This window comes from Thalassophryne amazonica, chromosome 4 (assembly GCF_902500255.1).
Source record: "Thalassophryne amazonica chromosome 4, fThaAma1.1, whole genome shotgun sequence".
In the NCBI taxonomy this organism is placed as follows: Eukaryota; Metazoa; Chordata; class Actinopteri; order Batrachoidiformes; family Batrachoididae; genus Thalassophryne; species Thalassophryne amazonica.
This window is the reverse complement of record NC_047106.1, coordinates 118,973,154-118,991,849: the sequence shown is the minus strand read 5'-3', so window position 1 is coordinate 118,991,849 and position 18,696 is coordinate 118,973,154. Positions and strand designations below refer to the sequence as shown.

At 41.0% G+C, this 18,696-nt stretch overlaps 1 protein-coding gene across 1 annotated transcript in view; it reads right to left on the bottom strand.

The window, feature by feature from the left end:
• pgr (progesterone receptor) overlaps positions 1-18,696 on the bottom strand; it is a 71,784-nt gene that overhangs the window by 51,104 nt on the left and 1,984 nt on the right. The window contains 2 exon segments of the mRNA XM_034168480.1: positions 2,707-2,823; positions 16,382-16,491. Of these exon segments, the coding sequence (XP_034024371.1) occupies positions 2,707-2,823; positions 16,382-16,491 (227 nt within the window).

The window sequence follows — 18,696 nt, the reverse complement described above, 5'->3', positions numbered from 1 at the left end:
TGTGGTCGAATTTCACATGAAGCACGAATCGTATGCAATACGTGTAAAATCGTAGCGGACTCCAACGCCTCGTACACCTGTTGCTACAACTATTTGCGCATCCCAGTGGCTGAAAGACAGAGTGTGCCCTGTGAGAGCCCATCGAACCCTCTCATGGCAGGTGTTGGCCAAATTCCAGCTGACACACAAACATCTAACACCGTTCGCTTGGCACTAAGAAAATGTGTGGCCATTCATGCTATTAACACGAAAACAGTCAGCAAACAATCACTTTTGGCCAGGATGTGAAATTTGTCAAGTGCCCCCACGAGTGTGGCTTTGCAAAACAGCAACACACATGCCATGCACTTGCATGAGCTGTTGATATATGGTGTGTGCGCTGGACTGACAGGGTGTGTGTCCACCGACAGCTGCAGGTGTTGAGATCTCTGGTTTTGGACATCACAGCTGCAGAACACGTACCGTGTTTTGATGGACACGTATGTGTGTGTGTGTGTGTGTGTGTGTGTGTGTGTGTGTGTGTGTGTGTGTGTGTGTGTGTGTGTGTGTGTGTGTGTGTGTGTGTGTGTGTGTGTGTGCTTGCTGTCCTCATGTGGACATACATAAAAACATATATCACTGTTGCAATGGGCTGCAGCGAGCGAGTGCAGGCCGCGTACATTGACAGGCTACCCCAGGTGAAACAGACCATCAGGTCATAACACACAGCAGGCGATCTGAATGTCATGATACCCACGTGAGCTCTGTTCCACATGACATGGTGTCTGTCCTGCGGCACACCATCCACAAGACATGCGTGTTGGGCCAGACACATGCGCAGGACTGGCTGGACACGCCATCAAGAGATGGGGACATGATAAGAGCAGCCTGCTCCATCATTCATGTCATTTCATGACTGTACATCTGTGACCGTGGGTCATCTACAGAGGAACAGATGGATCACACTTGTATTGCCCCCTTGATAAGAGGGATTCAATAGTGTTTTTACATGCTGTGTGATTTTATTTTTTTAAATACATCCATGTCCTTCTTGAAAGCAGGCATTTTCCTGCACCTTTTACAGACTAGTGATGATAGCATAGTAGTAAAGTTTCTGGCTGGCAATCAGAGCTTTTGGAAATTGCAGGTTCGAATCCCGTGGGTGACATGTATTTTTTATTTTTATTTTCATAGCAACTGCGCAATGTGGTTACAAACCGTTGCAGCGGCATCGTTCACACCTGCCTGTTAGCTGGATGTTTTCGTAGTTCACTCATACGAGAGAGAGACAGAGAAAGAGAGACAGTTAGAGAGAAAGAGAGAGAGCGACCAATCGACTGACCTGCTGTTTCTGTTCTATTTCTGGATTTATGAGTTGAGGTTCGATTCCCTGTTCTGAGCACACACACGTCCATCAGTTAGATCAGCTGTTCTGAGCACACAGAGGCGCTGCGGTGCGTGATCATGCTGATTCACTCTGGATGCACACTCTCAGTTTTTGGATGTGTACAGGAGCGCGTTGTTTCACAGACTTGCATGCAGTAACGCCGTGTTGCGTAGACCTGCTTAAAACTGCTTAGCCAAGTTTCTGTGTCCAGTGCTCTACGGTGAAAAAATTAAACATGTTTAATTTTTCTGTCCTACGTGCATAACCCTCAGCATACTGCCGCGTAGGGAGAAAAACTTGACGTAGAGCTGCTTAAAGTGGGTGTAGAGCTGCTCAACTAGGCATAGACCACTGATCTGTATATATTACTGGATAGCTCATTGGCTCGCACACTCCGTACAATCTGCTGAAGCAAACTGGAGGCCATCTTGCCACTCCCAACTTATGCAGACAGCACATAGACAGCTTATTAGAACGTTAAGAATTTCAAGTAATAACTGAGCTGATTCTCTCATTTACTTATTTTTGTTCTTCAGATAATGTAATGTAATGATTGATCCCTCCTAATCTATGCCTGTCATGATTCGCTATTTGATTTATTTTCTTTCTTTCTTTTATTACTTTGACACTTTCTTCCCTTCTATTCTCACTTACTCATATCTTACTGGGACAAATACTCAATTCTAAAAATTATCATTTTTTAATCAAAGTTTATACAAGTCTTGTGGAATAATTAGCAAGCTTATATATATATATATAAACAACATTTATATAATGTCCATTTATATAATGACAGCTATTCGCCCTCGTCTACCTCGGGCGAATAGCTGTCATTTTGGGCGACTGGGCGTGAACGTCGGGCCTCTGAAAATGCATACCGCCCTCCAAAAGCATGTTATTATATTATTATTTTCCCTTTCAATCATACTCACAGGTGAAATGTTCGTCCACAGCCGCTCATATGGCAATTTGCGCAGTTTATAGCTGCACATGAAGGTATTTTTTTAACAAAATTACAAAGAATAAAGTTGCGTGCGCCTCATTAAAAATCAATTGAAAGGAGCGTTCAGGAACGGAACATCGGAGTGGTAATATGGCGGCCGATTTGCTTGGCCAATGAGCTATCCAGTGTTATGTAGAGATCAGTGGCATAGACAATACACAGCTCTATGATTGCGCCGGTGTGAAAGAGGCTTAATGGAGCTTTCTGGCAGAGGTATGCACGCTGAGTGCCTTTTAGATTTGACACTCTCTTTGATCCTAATCATTTGTGCTTCCTAACTCTCTCCTTGCATGGTGACGTGTGGATGCATTAACTCAATAAATGAACCAAAGGGTACCTCCAAGCATCATTCCGGCTTGATAGCACTTTCTTAGGCGACACGCAGGACAATTTTTCCTCCGTATTTTGTCCACAATGCAGTCATTTCGTCCAGCACAGAGATAGCTATGATGACCTGTTGGATGGAAAAGGAACAGACAAGACAGAAATGTGTCAGAGGGTCATTTATTTATTTATTTCCAACGACAAGACAGGCGAGGGAAGTAATGAGGAGAAAATGGGTTGAAATGCCCTTGGCTATTTAGCATGATGGCTGCACTCCACACTGAGCCAGCGCTTTGAGAAGCCGGAGAAAGAAGAAAAATTAGATAGAGGCAAGGCTGAGGACAGAGCGACACAGAAACAGTGAGACTTAGTGGCTCTTACATATCTCATACTGAACGATAACAAGAAAAACATGGCAGAGGCTGAGAACATGGTGAGCACTTGTCAATCTGATACTGCTGCTCACTGGCTTTTAAGCACATGAGCCACAGGTCTGGTATTTCACTTTGACACTTACATAGTCCACTGTTAAACCTGCGAAGGTGGAATCATTAGTGGAAACAGACATATTTTCCTGTGGTGCCACTCCCTGAGGCAGATAGTCTTGAATTTAGTGTTATTAAATGACTCCAAACATACAGAATTATTCTCTTCCATATCACCATAGGTTGAAAGATAGATATTCACCTGTAAAACTTTATATTACAAAATATTATTCACTGACAAAGAAAAAAAAATCTTGAATTGATGAGTCATTTCATTGTGGTCAGCGGTGAAATCTAGAATTTTGTTATTTTCAGAAAAAAATATGAAAATAATCCAATCCAATCCACTTTATTTATATAGTACATTTAACAACAAAGACATTTCCAAAGTGCTGCACATAGAATCAACATAGATAAGACCCAAATAGTCAGGAAATAAATTAAAAATAAGTAAAATAACAATAAATAAAACATGCAAAGATAAAAAAAAACTATTAAAATCAACTGAAATAAATAAATACAGCATACAAAAGATAAAACCAATAAAATCAACCTGGATAAAAAAACAGTAAAAAACCAAACAATAAAACAGAGGACTACACAACTCACGCAATGTTAAAAGCCAGAGAATAAAAGTGTGTCTTCAGACGAGACTTAAAACACTCCACTGTGGGGGCTGTTCGGACGTGGAGGGCCAGAGCATTCCAGAGTCTGGTACAAGCCACAGAGAAAGCCCTCATCTTAGGCACGAGATGGAAATGGCCCTCAGACCTCAGAGCACGCACCGGAGTGTAAGTTTGGAGGAGGTCAGGAATGTATTGAGGGGCCATTCAATTCAAAGCAAAATATATATATGTAAATAATATAAACTTGGATTATAAGGAAGAAAACTGCTCTTCAAACTCATTATTTATTTTAATCTGAGAAGTATATGAGCTATGAATTTTGTTCTTTTTGATGGTTACCATGGTAGCATGTCAGTTTTTGAGTAGCTACTCCATTATATCTGTAGAAACTTGCATGACAAATAATTTGACACCAAAATTACGACAGTATGACCAGCACTTCCTGATATGTAACATACAGGGGGCTTCATAATTCATTGGCATTAGACTTCACGGGCACTCCAGATGAGCTTAGCATTGGTTTGGCTAATGTGTCCATTAGCACTAGCTTAGCCCTGCTTGCTAAAGACGATGTCCTTCAGCCTGTTGATAGGTGGAAGAACTCCCATAAGGCTTGGTGCCTGGTTATGGTTCCCGGTTCAGTCACCACTGCCAATTGTGAGCTGTTTTTCAGCCTTGGATATTTTATTTTTCATTTATATATCACCAAATCACAACAAAGTTGCCTCAAGACACCCCACACAAGCAAGGTGGGTATGGCTGCTGATAGCTCTCCAAGCCCAAGGATGACTTCTACCTCCATATCCAGGCCAAAACGCTGTGCGTTAGTGATGGGGGATTCTATCACCCGCAAAGTTAGATTACAGACATCAGCTGATAAGTGCATTCCTGGAGCCAGATCACCTGATGTTGTCTCTCACCTTAGGGTCCTGACATTGCACAAGAATAGTCAGCCAAATGAACACGATACCAGATATAGCTACATAATTGTTCATCTATCCACCAACGATATTAGGATGAGACAATCGGAGATCACAAAAATGGATGTAGAGAGGATTTGTGACCTCACCAGAAAGATGTTGGCATTAATATTCTCTGGTCCCCTCCCCTCTCGGTGTAATGATGAGATATTTAGAAGGCTGACATAGTTGTATTGGTGGCTGGCACAGTTTTGTAGACAGCAAGAGTTTTATTGAAAACTAGGTCCTCTTCCTGGGGTCACTGTGGCTTGCTGATGAGGGACGGACTTCACCCTACTGGGGAAGGTGCCGCCATCTTATCTGCGGACATAGAGTTCTACAGGGATGGTAACATTAGGACTCTGCAGCAGGCCACGGAACAGGTGATTAGAAAAACTGCAGGGCCTAGTATTATTGTGGATGTGGAATATTATTACCCACGCAGGGAAAATAGTGCAGGAAATCCACGATGGTGACAGTCTAGTTTACACACCAGGAAGGGAAATTTTTCAAGTTAAGACTGTGACTTGTATCTGCAAACAGATGTAGGCAGGAGTTTGCAGGCGAGCCTGAAACCGTGCCGGATTCAGACTTGGACAGGGTAGTGGACATTCAAGGTACCACACACATGGTTGAACCTTTTGAGGGAGGACCTGTTAAGAGAGTCAATAGTGTACCATCCCAGTTCCTAAACCCAGCACAAAAACTAAGTTGCAGACAAATGCTCTGGCAGTTGTTAAAGAAGTTCCGGAGTAACCCAGTCCTGACTTTGTGATGGTTGAGGAAGTTCATCCTCTTCCTCCAAGAGTGCGTTTACCCGAGGTGCCTGCAATGGCAGAGAAGGCTAAGTGTCCGGTTTCCACGCACGCAGGTGTTGGTGACCCTGGTGCAATGGAGGCGAGTGTTAGCAGCACTACTAGTGGTGTGACGGACACGAACCGCAGTTGTGTTGTGTAGTCTGAATCAGTGACAGTGACATGCTGGATACGGACGATGGGGATAGACCCATATGGAGGACAGGCAGGGTTAGAGGAGGTTATAAAAGTACCAATCAATCTGTGCCTGCTGTTAATAGAAACAAGAGGATTAATGCTGGATGTAATTCAAATCCATTAGCCCAGATCAGCCTGTAGTGTGTTAACACTATAGTAGATATGGCTGTTCCCTGGTTTTAAAAGACCTGGGTACAGCCATGTTGGAGAAGGCGCTGCAGAAAGCATCTGAGTTGGCTAAGATTTTGTAGTCAACAAGGGCGTTGACTAGCTGCAGGGGAAAATGTAGCCAAGTGGTAATTTTATATTGGACTCCGAATCCGGTCCTCCCACTCAGGTTTATGAAGGGATGAAAGTAAGGGGTTTGGTGTTACAAATGATGGCCAGGAGGTGGCCGTGTTGTGCCACGTGAGATGATGACTCCTCAAAATCTTGCCAGGTGCATCCTAATGCCCTCCTGATTTATTCAGGCTAGCTTAGCATTCAGTTCACATGTGGCCAAGCTGGAGACACTTGGAGAATGGTAATGACTGCCTCTGGTGTTACAGCAAGAGGTAAATATGCGTGAAGCTGGTTGGAAGATGCAGGTCATAACATTTTATGGTATAATGATATTTTGTTGAAGTTAATGTTTCTGGCCTGTCCTTGCGGCATTCCAGGCAGCCATGTCCTCAGCTAGGTAGCAAGGACAATGTGGTATCTGAGAGATTGCTGGAACATGTAAGTGTTGTAATAAATGTCAAGCTGACATATGACAGTTGTTGGGTGGGTTGCATGGGAATTATTAATTTGTGCTGTTGTGTGATTTGTGCTGTATTTTCTTTTACCATATTTTGTGTACCATCTTTTGTATATTTTATTTTACCAGGAGTCTTTGTATTCTCAAATTTTAAAGACTATTGTCAATTTATTTATTTATTTATTTATTTATTTATTTTACCAATTGTTAAATTAATAAAGTTAATGTGCTGCATGAATCCCATTAATTGTGTCATGAGTGGCAACAAAACTCCCCGGGCTACAAAATTATGGAACACTGCCTAGATATGATTGGTTTAAGGGAAACCAACCACTGTCCTCCCCTTAAATAAGCACCCCCCCCCCCCCCCCCAACACACACACACACACACACACACACACACACACACACACACACACACACACACACACACACACACACACACACACACACACACACACAAATCACTCATGGACATTATAGATGTATTTGGTTCATGGGATCACTGTCACAAATATCAGCATCATGCCTCTTGCATTAGTAGTTTCAGATCACTCACTTATTACCTCCGCCAAGGAGGTTATGTTTTCGGTCGAGTTTGTTTGGTTGTTTGTCAGCAGGATAACTCAAAACGTTTTGAACGGATTTTGATGAAATTTTGTGGAGTGGTTGGAAATGACAAGAGGAACAAGTGATTAAATTTTAGTGGTGATCCGGATCACGATCCGGATACAGGAATTTTTTAAAGGATTCTTCATCATCACGGGATGGGGGAATTTTGACATTCTAGTTTCTAACTCCACAAAAACAAGGCAGAAAGGCTTGAAAAAAATTAGGGTGTAACATAGTCAAATGTTCTATCAAACAACAAAGTTTGGTGATCGGATCCGGATTACGTATCTAGTGATCCAGAATATGCAAAAATATAGGGAAAATAGAAAATGTGTCAGTGTGAGGTGACAAATGAAGCTAGAGATGCACAACTAACACCAAATTGTAGCTGAATCTGTACTGATTCAGTAAGGTGTCATCAGATTTGATGTAGCTTCAAATGTTATGGAGCTAGATCCAGACGAAAACCGCCATTACCGAAAAATCATTTTTATATAATAACTTTTGAACTAATAAAGACATAAAAGTGATTCCAAGTTCTAGTGGTATGTTTCCATGGTGAAGGATGTCAAATATACAGGAAAGAAAAGTGTATGTATCATAGTTTTGGTTGTAACACTGAATTGTTGAATAGATCACTGTGCCAAGGAGGGAATCTCTTTAGGGTCAGTGACCCTATGGCCTTGGCGGAGGTTTGCACTCTCTGAGTGCTTCTAGTTAAGTTTATAATCGTTTGCCTTGTCCATTGGAATGAGAAACTTATTTATCATCACGGCGACACATCAACTCAACTACAATTGAACTTGGAGTCAGACTGACTGATATGTATCTTAGCAGCAACACATTGGAAAATGACCATTCATTGGTCTTGTGGACATGCTTAGACAACCACATCTGACATGATTGCTCCACCTACATTAACCCCCCCCCCCCCCCCCCCAAAAAAAAAAAAAACACACACTCGCCTTGGTTCAAAGATTACTTGTGTGGCCTCAAGCATAAGTCTAGAGGTCTAGAGAGAAAATGGTGTACTTCAGAACTAGAAGTGTTCCGCCTCACATGGCGTGATGCTATTCTAAACTAAGCATGCACCACTGGCTGCAAAGCAGGCCTACTACTCTGATTTGATGAACACAAACAAGTAAACTTCAAAGTTCCTGTTCAACACGGTGGCAACACTCATTCACAGACAACCACCTGTAAGTCACTCTCCATTTGCAGCCCAAAGATTACTTCGAGAAGAAAATGGATCATATTAGATTAAATATATCCCAGCATGCCTTAGTCCTGCCATTACACCCTGTTATTAATGTGGGTGCCATCACTGATAAACCACCCAGATTTACAGAATTTGATATTATTTCACTGGGTGAGCTGACAAAACTTGTAACCCTAGTCTATACTGAAAAATTATCAGCCGATAATCAAACCTATCATTTTGTTTAAAATTCTTTAAAAAGTGGTTTCACAGCAGCTCGTGGACTACCTTACTGAGAATCATCTCTTTGAGACACTGCAGTCTGCATTTAGAACGCATCATTCCACAGACAGCTCTCATTAAAGTGGTAAAGGATCTTCTGCTTGCAATGGATTCAGACACCACTATGGTTCTGTTACTAGCTGTGGTTACATGGACCACAAGTAATCTAACTGAACAAGCAGACTGAACGATCAGACCAAAATCACGCCATGTAAACGGCTCCATCTGTTAGATCTTGGTGCTGCGTTTGATACGGTGGATCATCACATTCTACTTAATAGGCTGGCGAATCATTTTGGGTTTACTGGGAATGTCCTTGCATGATTGACATCTTACCTAACCAGTTGCTCTCATTGTATTCAATACAACAATGCTACCTCTAACCTTTTGACATGATATACGGGGTTCCACAGATGTCCATCTTAGTCCCCCTGCTTTTCTCCCTTTATATAGTATCCCTTGGTCATATACTGTGGCATTATGGGATTACTTTTCATTGCTACACTGATGACACTCAATTCTTCTTGCCGATAACTGCTGGTAATCTCATACACATAAAATCCTTAGAGGATTGCCTTGCATCAGTGAAAAGCTGGATGTCCACCAATTTCTTACTTTTAAACTCTGACAAGACCAAAATGATGGTCCTTGGTCCAGCGAGACATCAACATTAGTTTAACCAGCTAATGTTTAACCTAGGCTCATGTGTCATACATCACATTAACAAAGTGAGGAACCTTGAGGTAGTTTTTGAACCCACACTCTCCTTTGACCTACACATTAGAGATATCACAGGGACTGCTTTATTCTACCTTCGAAACATAGCTAAGATTCATCCCATCCTTTCTATAGCTAATACAGAGACCCTGATCCATGCATTTGTCTCTTCTAGACTGCTGCAATGTCCTATTCTCTGGTTTACCACACTACCGCATTAGGGGTCTCCAGCTGGTTCAAAATGCTGCTGCCAGAGTTTTAACAAGAAGCAGAAAGTTTGACCGCATTACACCAATTTTGGCGTCTCGTCACTGGCTTCCTGTCTCTGTGAGGTTGGACTTTAAGGTTATTCACAGCTAGATTGAGCAGGTATGATGATTTTGGTTGAATTTCATCAGGAATGAGCTTACTTTCCCACCCAGCATAGGTAAAGCAGTAACGCCTGAGGTGAAGGGCATAACAACATTGCAATATTCATACAGTATTAATGTTAAAGTAAGCAATGTCAGCAGCTATAGTCTAAATGGTAGCCTACAACACTCACCTGTTTCACGAGGAATTTGCTTGTGTGCTGCAATCTCCACTCTCGCTTTGGATTGCATCACGTACCGGCGCTTCTCACACTCGGCATTTGTGTGCAATTATCAGCATGGAGAGTAAATATAACAATAAGCTAATCAATATAATAATCAGCATGTGAATGAGGTACATTTTGAAGCTGTGTAACAATTCATTTAATTTTGCTGAGTTTTATCATCAAGACACTAAATTAATTCCACGATTACACATTTCTTCATACAGTTCAGGTTATACAATTGGTTGATTTTATTGTCCATTCAAAACTAGGAGTGCAGAGCGCATTTGTGTTTTGTTTTTTTTTACCTTTCCCTTTTTGTGACAACCAATCACAGCTCTTAGAAGACTGCGTCATACCCAACAATGGGGTCAACACCGTCTCCTCACAAAGATAAAAGTGTCTGTCCACTGCTTGCTCAGAGTTGCTCACAGAAACCTCCTGGATCACTCTTAAACTAAGATTCCTTGTTAGGAATCTTTAGGCTAAGTTGGGAGCTCAATGAGAGGACTCTGAGAATCTTTGTGGATATGAGCCCAGGTCTTTTGGGTCCTGTTGCTCTTTCCTTACCGTATGGTTGTGAGACCTGGGTGCCAACTAATGGCTTAAGGCTACAAAGGATGTCTTTGGTACTAGGTTTTTTTGGAGGATCCTTGGGTACCAATGGAATGACTGAGCATTTACTTAGGGAGACTCAGATAAGGCATTACCCTTGTAATAGGAACATCAGCTATAGCATTTTGGCGAGGTGGTGCACTTCTCCGGGTATGATCCAGCATGGAAGTGCCTCAGTGTTGAGGAACTGATAACTGGAAAAGTCAACAGAAAGCCATTGACTACGTTTACATGCCGTTAATATTCGGGTTAAGGTCAATATTCCGGTTTCTGAATCATTAGGAATAACCGGTTTACATGCTTAAGCAGACAGAGTTACTCATGCATACATGGTCATTGGTATCATTTGGAATATCCCCATCTAAACAGCGACACAGCGACTTTCTACCGTCAATAAAATACATTATATTCATGCCTTTCACGATACTAATGAAGTATTCAGTTTCCTCCTTGCTCCAAAAGTGTGGTGCTGTGCTGACACATCGGTATTTCACCATACTTGTTTACCTCTGCTTCTGTGGTTTCCGGTGGGTTGCGCGCGCCGCATACAAGTAGTTGCCGTACTCAAAAGACCAAGATTCCTTGCGGATAGGACATGCGCAGAACACAAAATAATGTTCCTTTCTATGATGATATTCCGATGCGCGTTTATGACCTGATATTCAGGTTAGAGGAGTAAAATGAGTAACCCAGGGGTCACATTCGGGTTTCTAAAAACCGGAATATGAGCATATTCGGGTTTTTGCGGGTGTCTACATGGCCGTGTGCAACCGGGTTATTGCTAATATTCCGGTTATGAAAGGGTTATGAAAGTGTTATTGGCTGCATGTAAATGTAGTAACTGCTTCACCTGGCTATGGCAGGCACATTGCTGCTTTTTAGAGGGTAGAATTGAAATGGCTGTCTGCCTCAGGGGTTGCCATTGAGGACCCAAGGCGGCTCTATGGTTTGGTGGATTTTTATTTATTTATTTTTATTTAAAATATGTTTATACAGGGTAACACAATTCACATAACACCTGTTTTACAATGTGGCCCTGTACGGCTAAAACCAACAACAGCAAATATAACAGATAAAATAAAACTGCACATAATACAATATTAACAAGTAAGAAAATGTAGTTTGGTATGATACTTAAATGACAGTGTTTGTGCACTCCTTTAACCTCTCTGGCATGAAACTCCAAATAGTAGGCCCACGGAGAGAAAATGTGTTTTTAGTAACCTCTTTAGTTACTGTGGGCACAAAAAGACCATTTTGGCTTACATGTCTTGAAATTCTGTTATTGACTTCTATTGCCATTAATATTTCATTACAAACAAGTCCATGAATACTCTTGAACATCAACGACATAAAATAATCTCTTCTTTGTGTAATATTTAACAATTTCAATTCCTTTACCAGATCAATATTTCGACAGTTTACATAATCAGAATTGTTCATAATAGCTCGTGCAGCCCTATTCTGCATTCTTTGTACCTTAGCAATATTTTGGTCAGAACTGAAACCCCATACGGTAATGGCATAATCTATTTTTGGTTGCAATATACTCTTATATAACTGAATTAATGAATCAAAAGGAAGAAATTTTCTAAGTCAACAAAATGTCCATACCATACTATTGAGTTGTTTGCATAGGTCTTCTATGTGTGTACTCCAATTCATATCCTTATCAATCTGTACACCCAAGTATTTATGTTCAACACAAACTATGTGATCACTATCTAAAGATACACTCAACAAAATATAAACGCAACACTTTTGGTTTTGCTCCCATTTTGTATGAGATGAACTCAAAGATCTAAAACTTTTTCCACGTACACAATATCACCATTTCCCTCAAATATTGTTCACAAACCAGTCTAAATCTGTGATAGTGAGCACTTCTCCTTTGCTGAGATAATCCATCCCACCTCACAGGTGTGTCATATCAAGATGCTGATTACACACCATGATTAGTGCACAGGTGTGTCTTAGACTGTCCACAATAAAAGGCCACTCTGAAAGGTGCAGTTTTGTTTTATTTGGGGGGGGATACCAGTCACTATCTGGTGTGACCACCATTTGCCTCATGCAGTGCAACACATCTCCTTCGCATAGAGTTGATCAGGTTGTCAATTGTGGCCTGTGGAATGTTGGTCCACTCCTCTTCAATGGCTGTGCGAAGTTGCTGGATATTGGCAGGAACTGGTACACGCTGTCGTATACGCCGGTCCAGAGCATCCCAAACATGCTCAATGGGTGACATGTCCGGTGAGTACGTCGGCCATGCAAGAACTGGGACATTTTCAGCTTCCAAGAATTGTGTACAGATCCTTGCAACATGGGGCCGTGCATTATCCTGCTGCAACATGAGGTGATGTTCTTGGATGTATGGCACAACAATGGGCCTCAGGATCTCGTCACGGTATCTCTGTGCATTCAAAATGCCATCAATAAAATGCACCTGTGTTCTTCGTCCATAACAGATGCCTGCCCATACCATAACCCCACCGCCACCATGGGCCACTCGATCCACAACATTGATATCAGAAAACCACTCACCCACACGACGCCACACACGCTGTCTGCCATCTGCCCTGAACAGTGTGAACCGGGATTCATCTGTGAAGAGAACACCTCTCCAACGTGCCAAACGCCAGCAAATGTGAGCATTTGCCCACTCAAGTCGGTTATGACGACGAACTGGAGTCAGGTCGAGACCCCGATGAGGATGACGAGCATGCAGATGAGCTTCCCTGAGACGGTTTCTGACAGTTTGTGCAGAAATTCTTTGGTTATGCAAACCGATTGTTTCAGCAGCTGTCCGAGTGGCTGGTCTCAGACGATCTTGGAGGTGAACATGTTGGATGTGGAGGTCCTGGGCTGGTGTGGTTACACGTGGTCTGCGGTTGTGAGGCTGGTTGGATGTACTGCCAAATTCTCTGAAACGCCTTTGTAGATGGCTTATGGTAGAGACATGAACATTCAATACATGAGCAACAGCTCTGGTTGACATTCCTGCTGTCAGCATGCCAATTGCACGCTCCCTCAAATCTTGCGACATCTGTGGCATTGTGCTGTGTGATAAAACTGCACCTTTCAGAGTGGCCTTTTATTGTGGGCAGTCTAAGGCACACCTGTGCACTAATCATGGTGTCTAATCAGCATCTTGATATGGCACACCTGTGAGGTGGGATGGATTATCTCAGCAAAGGAGAAGTGCTCACTATCACAGATTTAGACTGGTTTGTGAACAATATTTGAGGGAAATGGTGATATTGTGTATGTGGAAAAAGTTTTAGATCTTTGAGTTCATCTCATACACAATGGGAGCAAAACCAAAAGTGTTGCGTTTATATTTTTGTTGAGTATACATCAATACAAGGATAACTATTAAGCATATTTTTCATAAAAGTCTCTTTTTGTTGTGTAGTAACAAACATACTATTGCACTTTGAGGGGTTCATAACTAACACATTTCTGTCATGTTGTTGTTGTCCATTCGGCTGCTCCCATTTTGTGTTCTGGGTCGCCACAGCAGATAAAGCCAGATCCACATTGGTAGTTGGCACAAGTTTTACACTGGATGCCCTTCCTGACACAATTCCAGTTTTACCTGGAGAAACACACACACAGCTGTGTGTGTTTCAAAGAAGTCTCCCATCCAAGTACTAACCAGTAGAGGTGGGCGATACCGGGAATTTTGGTATTGATCCGATACCAAGTAAATACAGGCCCAGTATTACCGATATCAATACCGATACGATACTTTTTCATATTTAAGCTTCATAGATCCAAAGGATTCAAAAGACTTAGGATAGAATTTCGCCAAACATTGTACGTGACAACAAAATACTTTATAATCACAATCAACATTTTTGTTTAAAAAAATATCACTCAACTTAAAACAAAATTTCCTGAGGTAGAGGGCTGACTCGAGGAGAGCACTGAGTGGGCGGGCCAGGCTGAGCCTATCTGCATGGCTGTTGGCTGGCGCCGCTGAGCCACGTGACGGCGCAACAACAAAAGGCCAAAGGGGGGAGAGTGCGCAGCAGTCAGTGCTTGCAGGAGAGAAAAAAAGCTTGAGTATCGATCTTTTTACACGAGGATCGTTCAATATTAATACCAGCGTTGGTATCGATATTATCGATATTAGGATCGATCTGCCCACCTCTACTAACCAAATCCCGCACTGCTTAGCTTCTGAGATGTGACAGGATCAGGCATACACAGAGCAGATTGGCTGCTAACGCATTTCTGTCATGCCATTTCTTAATACTATCTAAGGACTTCTGTAATTTGTTGTTAACATCTTCCATATTAGGACCTGAACAATAAATGATGCACCATCTAGGTAATTGTTTATATCATTAACATATATTAGAAATAGCATAGGTCCGAAAATAGACCCTTGTGGAACACCAATATTAACATAATCAACCCTTGTTACTGTAAGTCATATGATCTCTCTGACACAAGTAGGCTGAGTTAAACTCAGTTATCATCAAAACCATAGAATTTAAGCATTGCTAAAAGAATACTGTGACTTAAGGTGTCAAAACATTTGCTAATGTTCAATGCACAAATACATGTAATAAGATTGTCTTCAATATTCCAAGTCCAGACATCAATAACTCTATGTAAGGATGTCTGTGTGTTATGAAATTTAAGATAAGCAGATTGATCAATACTAATCAGTTCACGATCCCTTAGATACTTCATGATTTGGGCATGTACAAGTTTTTCCATGACTTTTGCAATATGACAAATAACACTAATTGGCCTATAACTACACTCTTCATCCCTACTGCCCTTACCTTTATAAACTGGGGTTACACAAGAACATTTCCAGTCATCTAACACTATTTTGCGAGTAAGAGAAAGATTGAAGAAATTGCATAATATAGCAGAAATAATATTTTATGCATGGAACAAAAGTTTTCCATTGAAACCAAGTACATCAACTGTACTTACATCTCCAACATTTCAAAGTAACTTTCTAACAGCTTCTTCATTCCTCATTAAATTCAAATTTGTAAATGCATTTTCTACACTTCCAGTAAGTTTCATGGTCATTAAATTGCAGCTGTGACACAGTGCTAGCACCAATCGCATTAAAATAGTCATTATACTTTTGAGCATCTGTATTTACTGGTGAAGATTTTCTTTTATCCCTACCAGTAAGTGGGGCAAGATGTGGCACTAGTGCATGCTTCTTGACCTGACTACAAGTACAAAAAATATAAATGAGTAGCCCTGTGTCAGTTTTAAGTGATGTAGGAATCCAACAATACTGGGTTTTGTTACAAAGTGAATGTGTCAATAAATATTCAGATGTCACCAAAACACAAAAAGGAGAAAGTGAACTATAACACTATGTAACACAATTTTTGTTCCTGGCTTCAAAGTGTTATATTTCAACTGCTTATGTCTAAAGTCTATGGAAAAATTACTACATTCAGCACTAACTTTTATTTTATTTATTTATTTATTTTTACGTTCTAGAAAGTTCTAAAAGGTTCTTGAAATTTCTAGATAATTCTGGAAACTTCTAGAGAATTCTGGACAGTTCTAGCAGTTAAAGAATATTCTAGAAGACCACTCAGTAGTAGTGAAGGCGAATTGAGAATATTCTTGAAAACAGACAAATTTCAAAATGTCATTGTCCTGATCACAGAAGCAAAGTTTCTGTGGAATAACAGCTATTTTCTATTTATTTAAGGCATAACAGGTTAGGAAAACACACTGTGTACCCAGGAACAAAACAAAAATAAAAATTTGTTACATAGTGATAATTGATGTGTATAACGAGACAGAAGAAGTTGGAGATTATACATTAAATGATATAGCAAAAGAACTCAAGAGTCACAGCTACAGAAGTTGAATTTGTTTAAATTCCTTACTCACCTTCAACTGCTCTTTTAAAAAAGACTTTACAGCTGCCACAGGTTAAGACGCCATAGTGACACCCAGACGCCTCATCTCCACAGATCACGCACAGCCTCTGAGGAGGCATTCTGCCAATGAAAAAAACACACACTTTTTTAAATTAAAAAGAAAAATAACCACGGCCAATTCTCACATTGTGCCAGGAGGCTTATGAGTGCAGCATGTGGGTGTGGAATAATCTGATGGTTAAATATTAATGATTACTGTTTTACCTCCTAACTGAATTTAAAACTCAAATGTCTGTAACTATTTGAATGGACCAAAGAACTGAGCTCCAATAACAAGCTTATGTTTACAACTATGTTTTTTTTTTAAATCAGCAGGATGATTTCTGTGAAACATACTGTTGGGGGTGGGTATCATGTGGGCCCAAGATCTCTTGTTTTGGTGTGGAAGAACTAAATTTTAGTGCCAATGCAAACATTTTTCTTGAGATTTGTCAATATTGGGAGATTTTCAGGATTTTCATCAATTTCTCATCCAGGCAGCTCAGGCGAGCGCATCTCTCCGTGAAAGCACAACACGCCCTTGAAGACCAAATAATAAACTACCCACAGCCGCCTGACTCATTTTCACAGGATCTCCACTGTATCTGCACAGAACTACAAACACAGATACTGTATAAACAAGAGCAAACCCAAATTTCTAACATCCACCAATCTGGAGCCGGATCCCCTCCAAAATTCAGTGGAGTCTTCTGTGCTCTAATATGTATCTGTGGTGCAAATTTGATGGGAATCCATGAAGTAGTTTTGATTGTAATCCTTGGCAGACGTAAAAAACAAAAAAAACAAAAAATACTAATATAATTGTGTATATGATAACAAGAACCTAAAGAATTTATAAATATATTAAGATTAAACATCACATGTGGGTGTTGCAGTTGGTCTCTGTGTCAGCCTGATCCCGTCAGATCTCAGAAGCCAAGCAGTGCAGGATCTGCTTTGTACTTGGATGGAAGACCTCTGCAGAACACCAGTGGCTGTGTGTTTCATCCGGCATAAAACTTGTGCCAGATACCAATGCAGATCTGCCTGTGTCCGCTAAGTGCCCTTGAAATTGCAACTGACATCAAAAGACTGCAGGCTACAATGTAACTCTTATACAAAACATCCATGAATTGCAGCGTTGAATAAACATGCCCTCATGCTAAATGTCTGTCATTAGACGCAATATTAATGTGTCTTTAAGGGAGAAACGATTAGGTCTTTTATTAAGGTGCATATTTGTCTCAACATTTAGCTTGATATTTAGCTTGATGTTTGTAAAACTACCTAAAACAGTTCTGCATTTTTAAAGGTTTAAAGTGGTCTCACCATTTCCTTACTTATTTATATCTGTTGTCAATCGTCAGTCATACTGGACTTTGCCACCGGATAGCAGGATCCTGCTGAGCGGAACAGCGGAGAAACGGGTGCACTGCAGGATGCTCCATCCGTCAAAGCGGAGCAGAGCGCCTGTCCCAGGGGACAACCGCAGAAAAGAACCACCGAACCTTTTACACTGGTTCTGTTTTGTGCAGCTCAGCAAGCAGGGGTACCTACAGCTGCAGGGAGGCGGCGGCAATTTGCTAATTCCCACACAGTGATATGATCACCGCTTTGCGGTGCAGGTGATGATTTTTTTTAAGTGTCTGTGCTGCCCCCTATGTGTCATGAAAAAACTGCGCCCCAGGCAGCTGCCCACTTCGCCCGCATCAAAAACCACGTCTGCCACCTACAAAGCTTCAACAATTAGTGTCCTCAGTTCCCAAACGCTTATTGAGTGTTGTTAGAAGGAAAGGTGATGCAACACAGCGGTAAACATACCACTGTCCCAGCTTTTTTGAAACGTGTTACAGGCATCCATTTCAAAATGAGCAAATATTTGCACAAAAACAACAAAGTTTATCAGTTTGAACATTAAATATCTTGTCTTTGTGGTGTATTCAATTTAATAAGAGGATTTTCAAATCATTGCATTCTGTTTTTATTTACATTTTACACAACGTCCCAACTTCACTGGAATTGGGGTTGTAAAAGAGCTAATTGTTTCTCCCTAAAAGACAGATTAATATAGCGTCTAATAACAGACATTTAGCATGTGAGGGCATGTTTATTCAAATTTGCAATTCGTGGATGTTTTGTATAAGAGTTACATTTTAACCTGCAGTCTTTTGATGTTAATTGCAATTTCATTGGCACTTCTAAAATATTAAATATAACAATAAAATAAGAAAAACTGGCTGTTTGTGCAAAATTTTGGCTTTTTTTTTTAAGGGGGGGTGCTTGGAG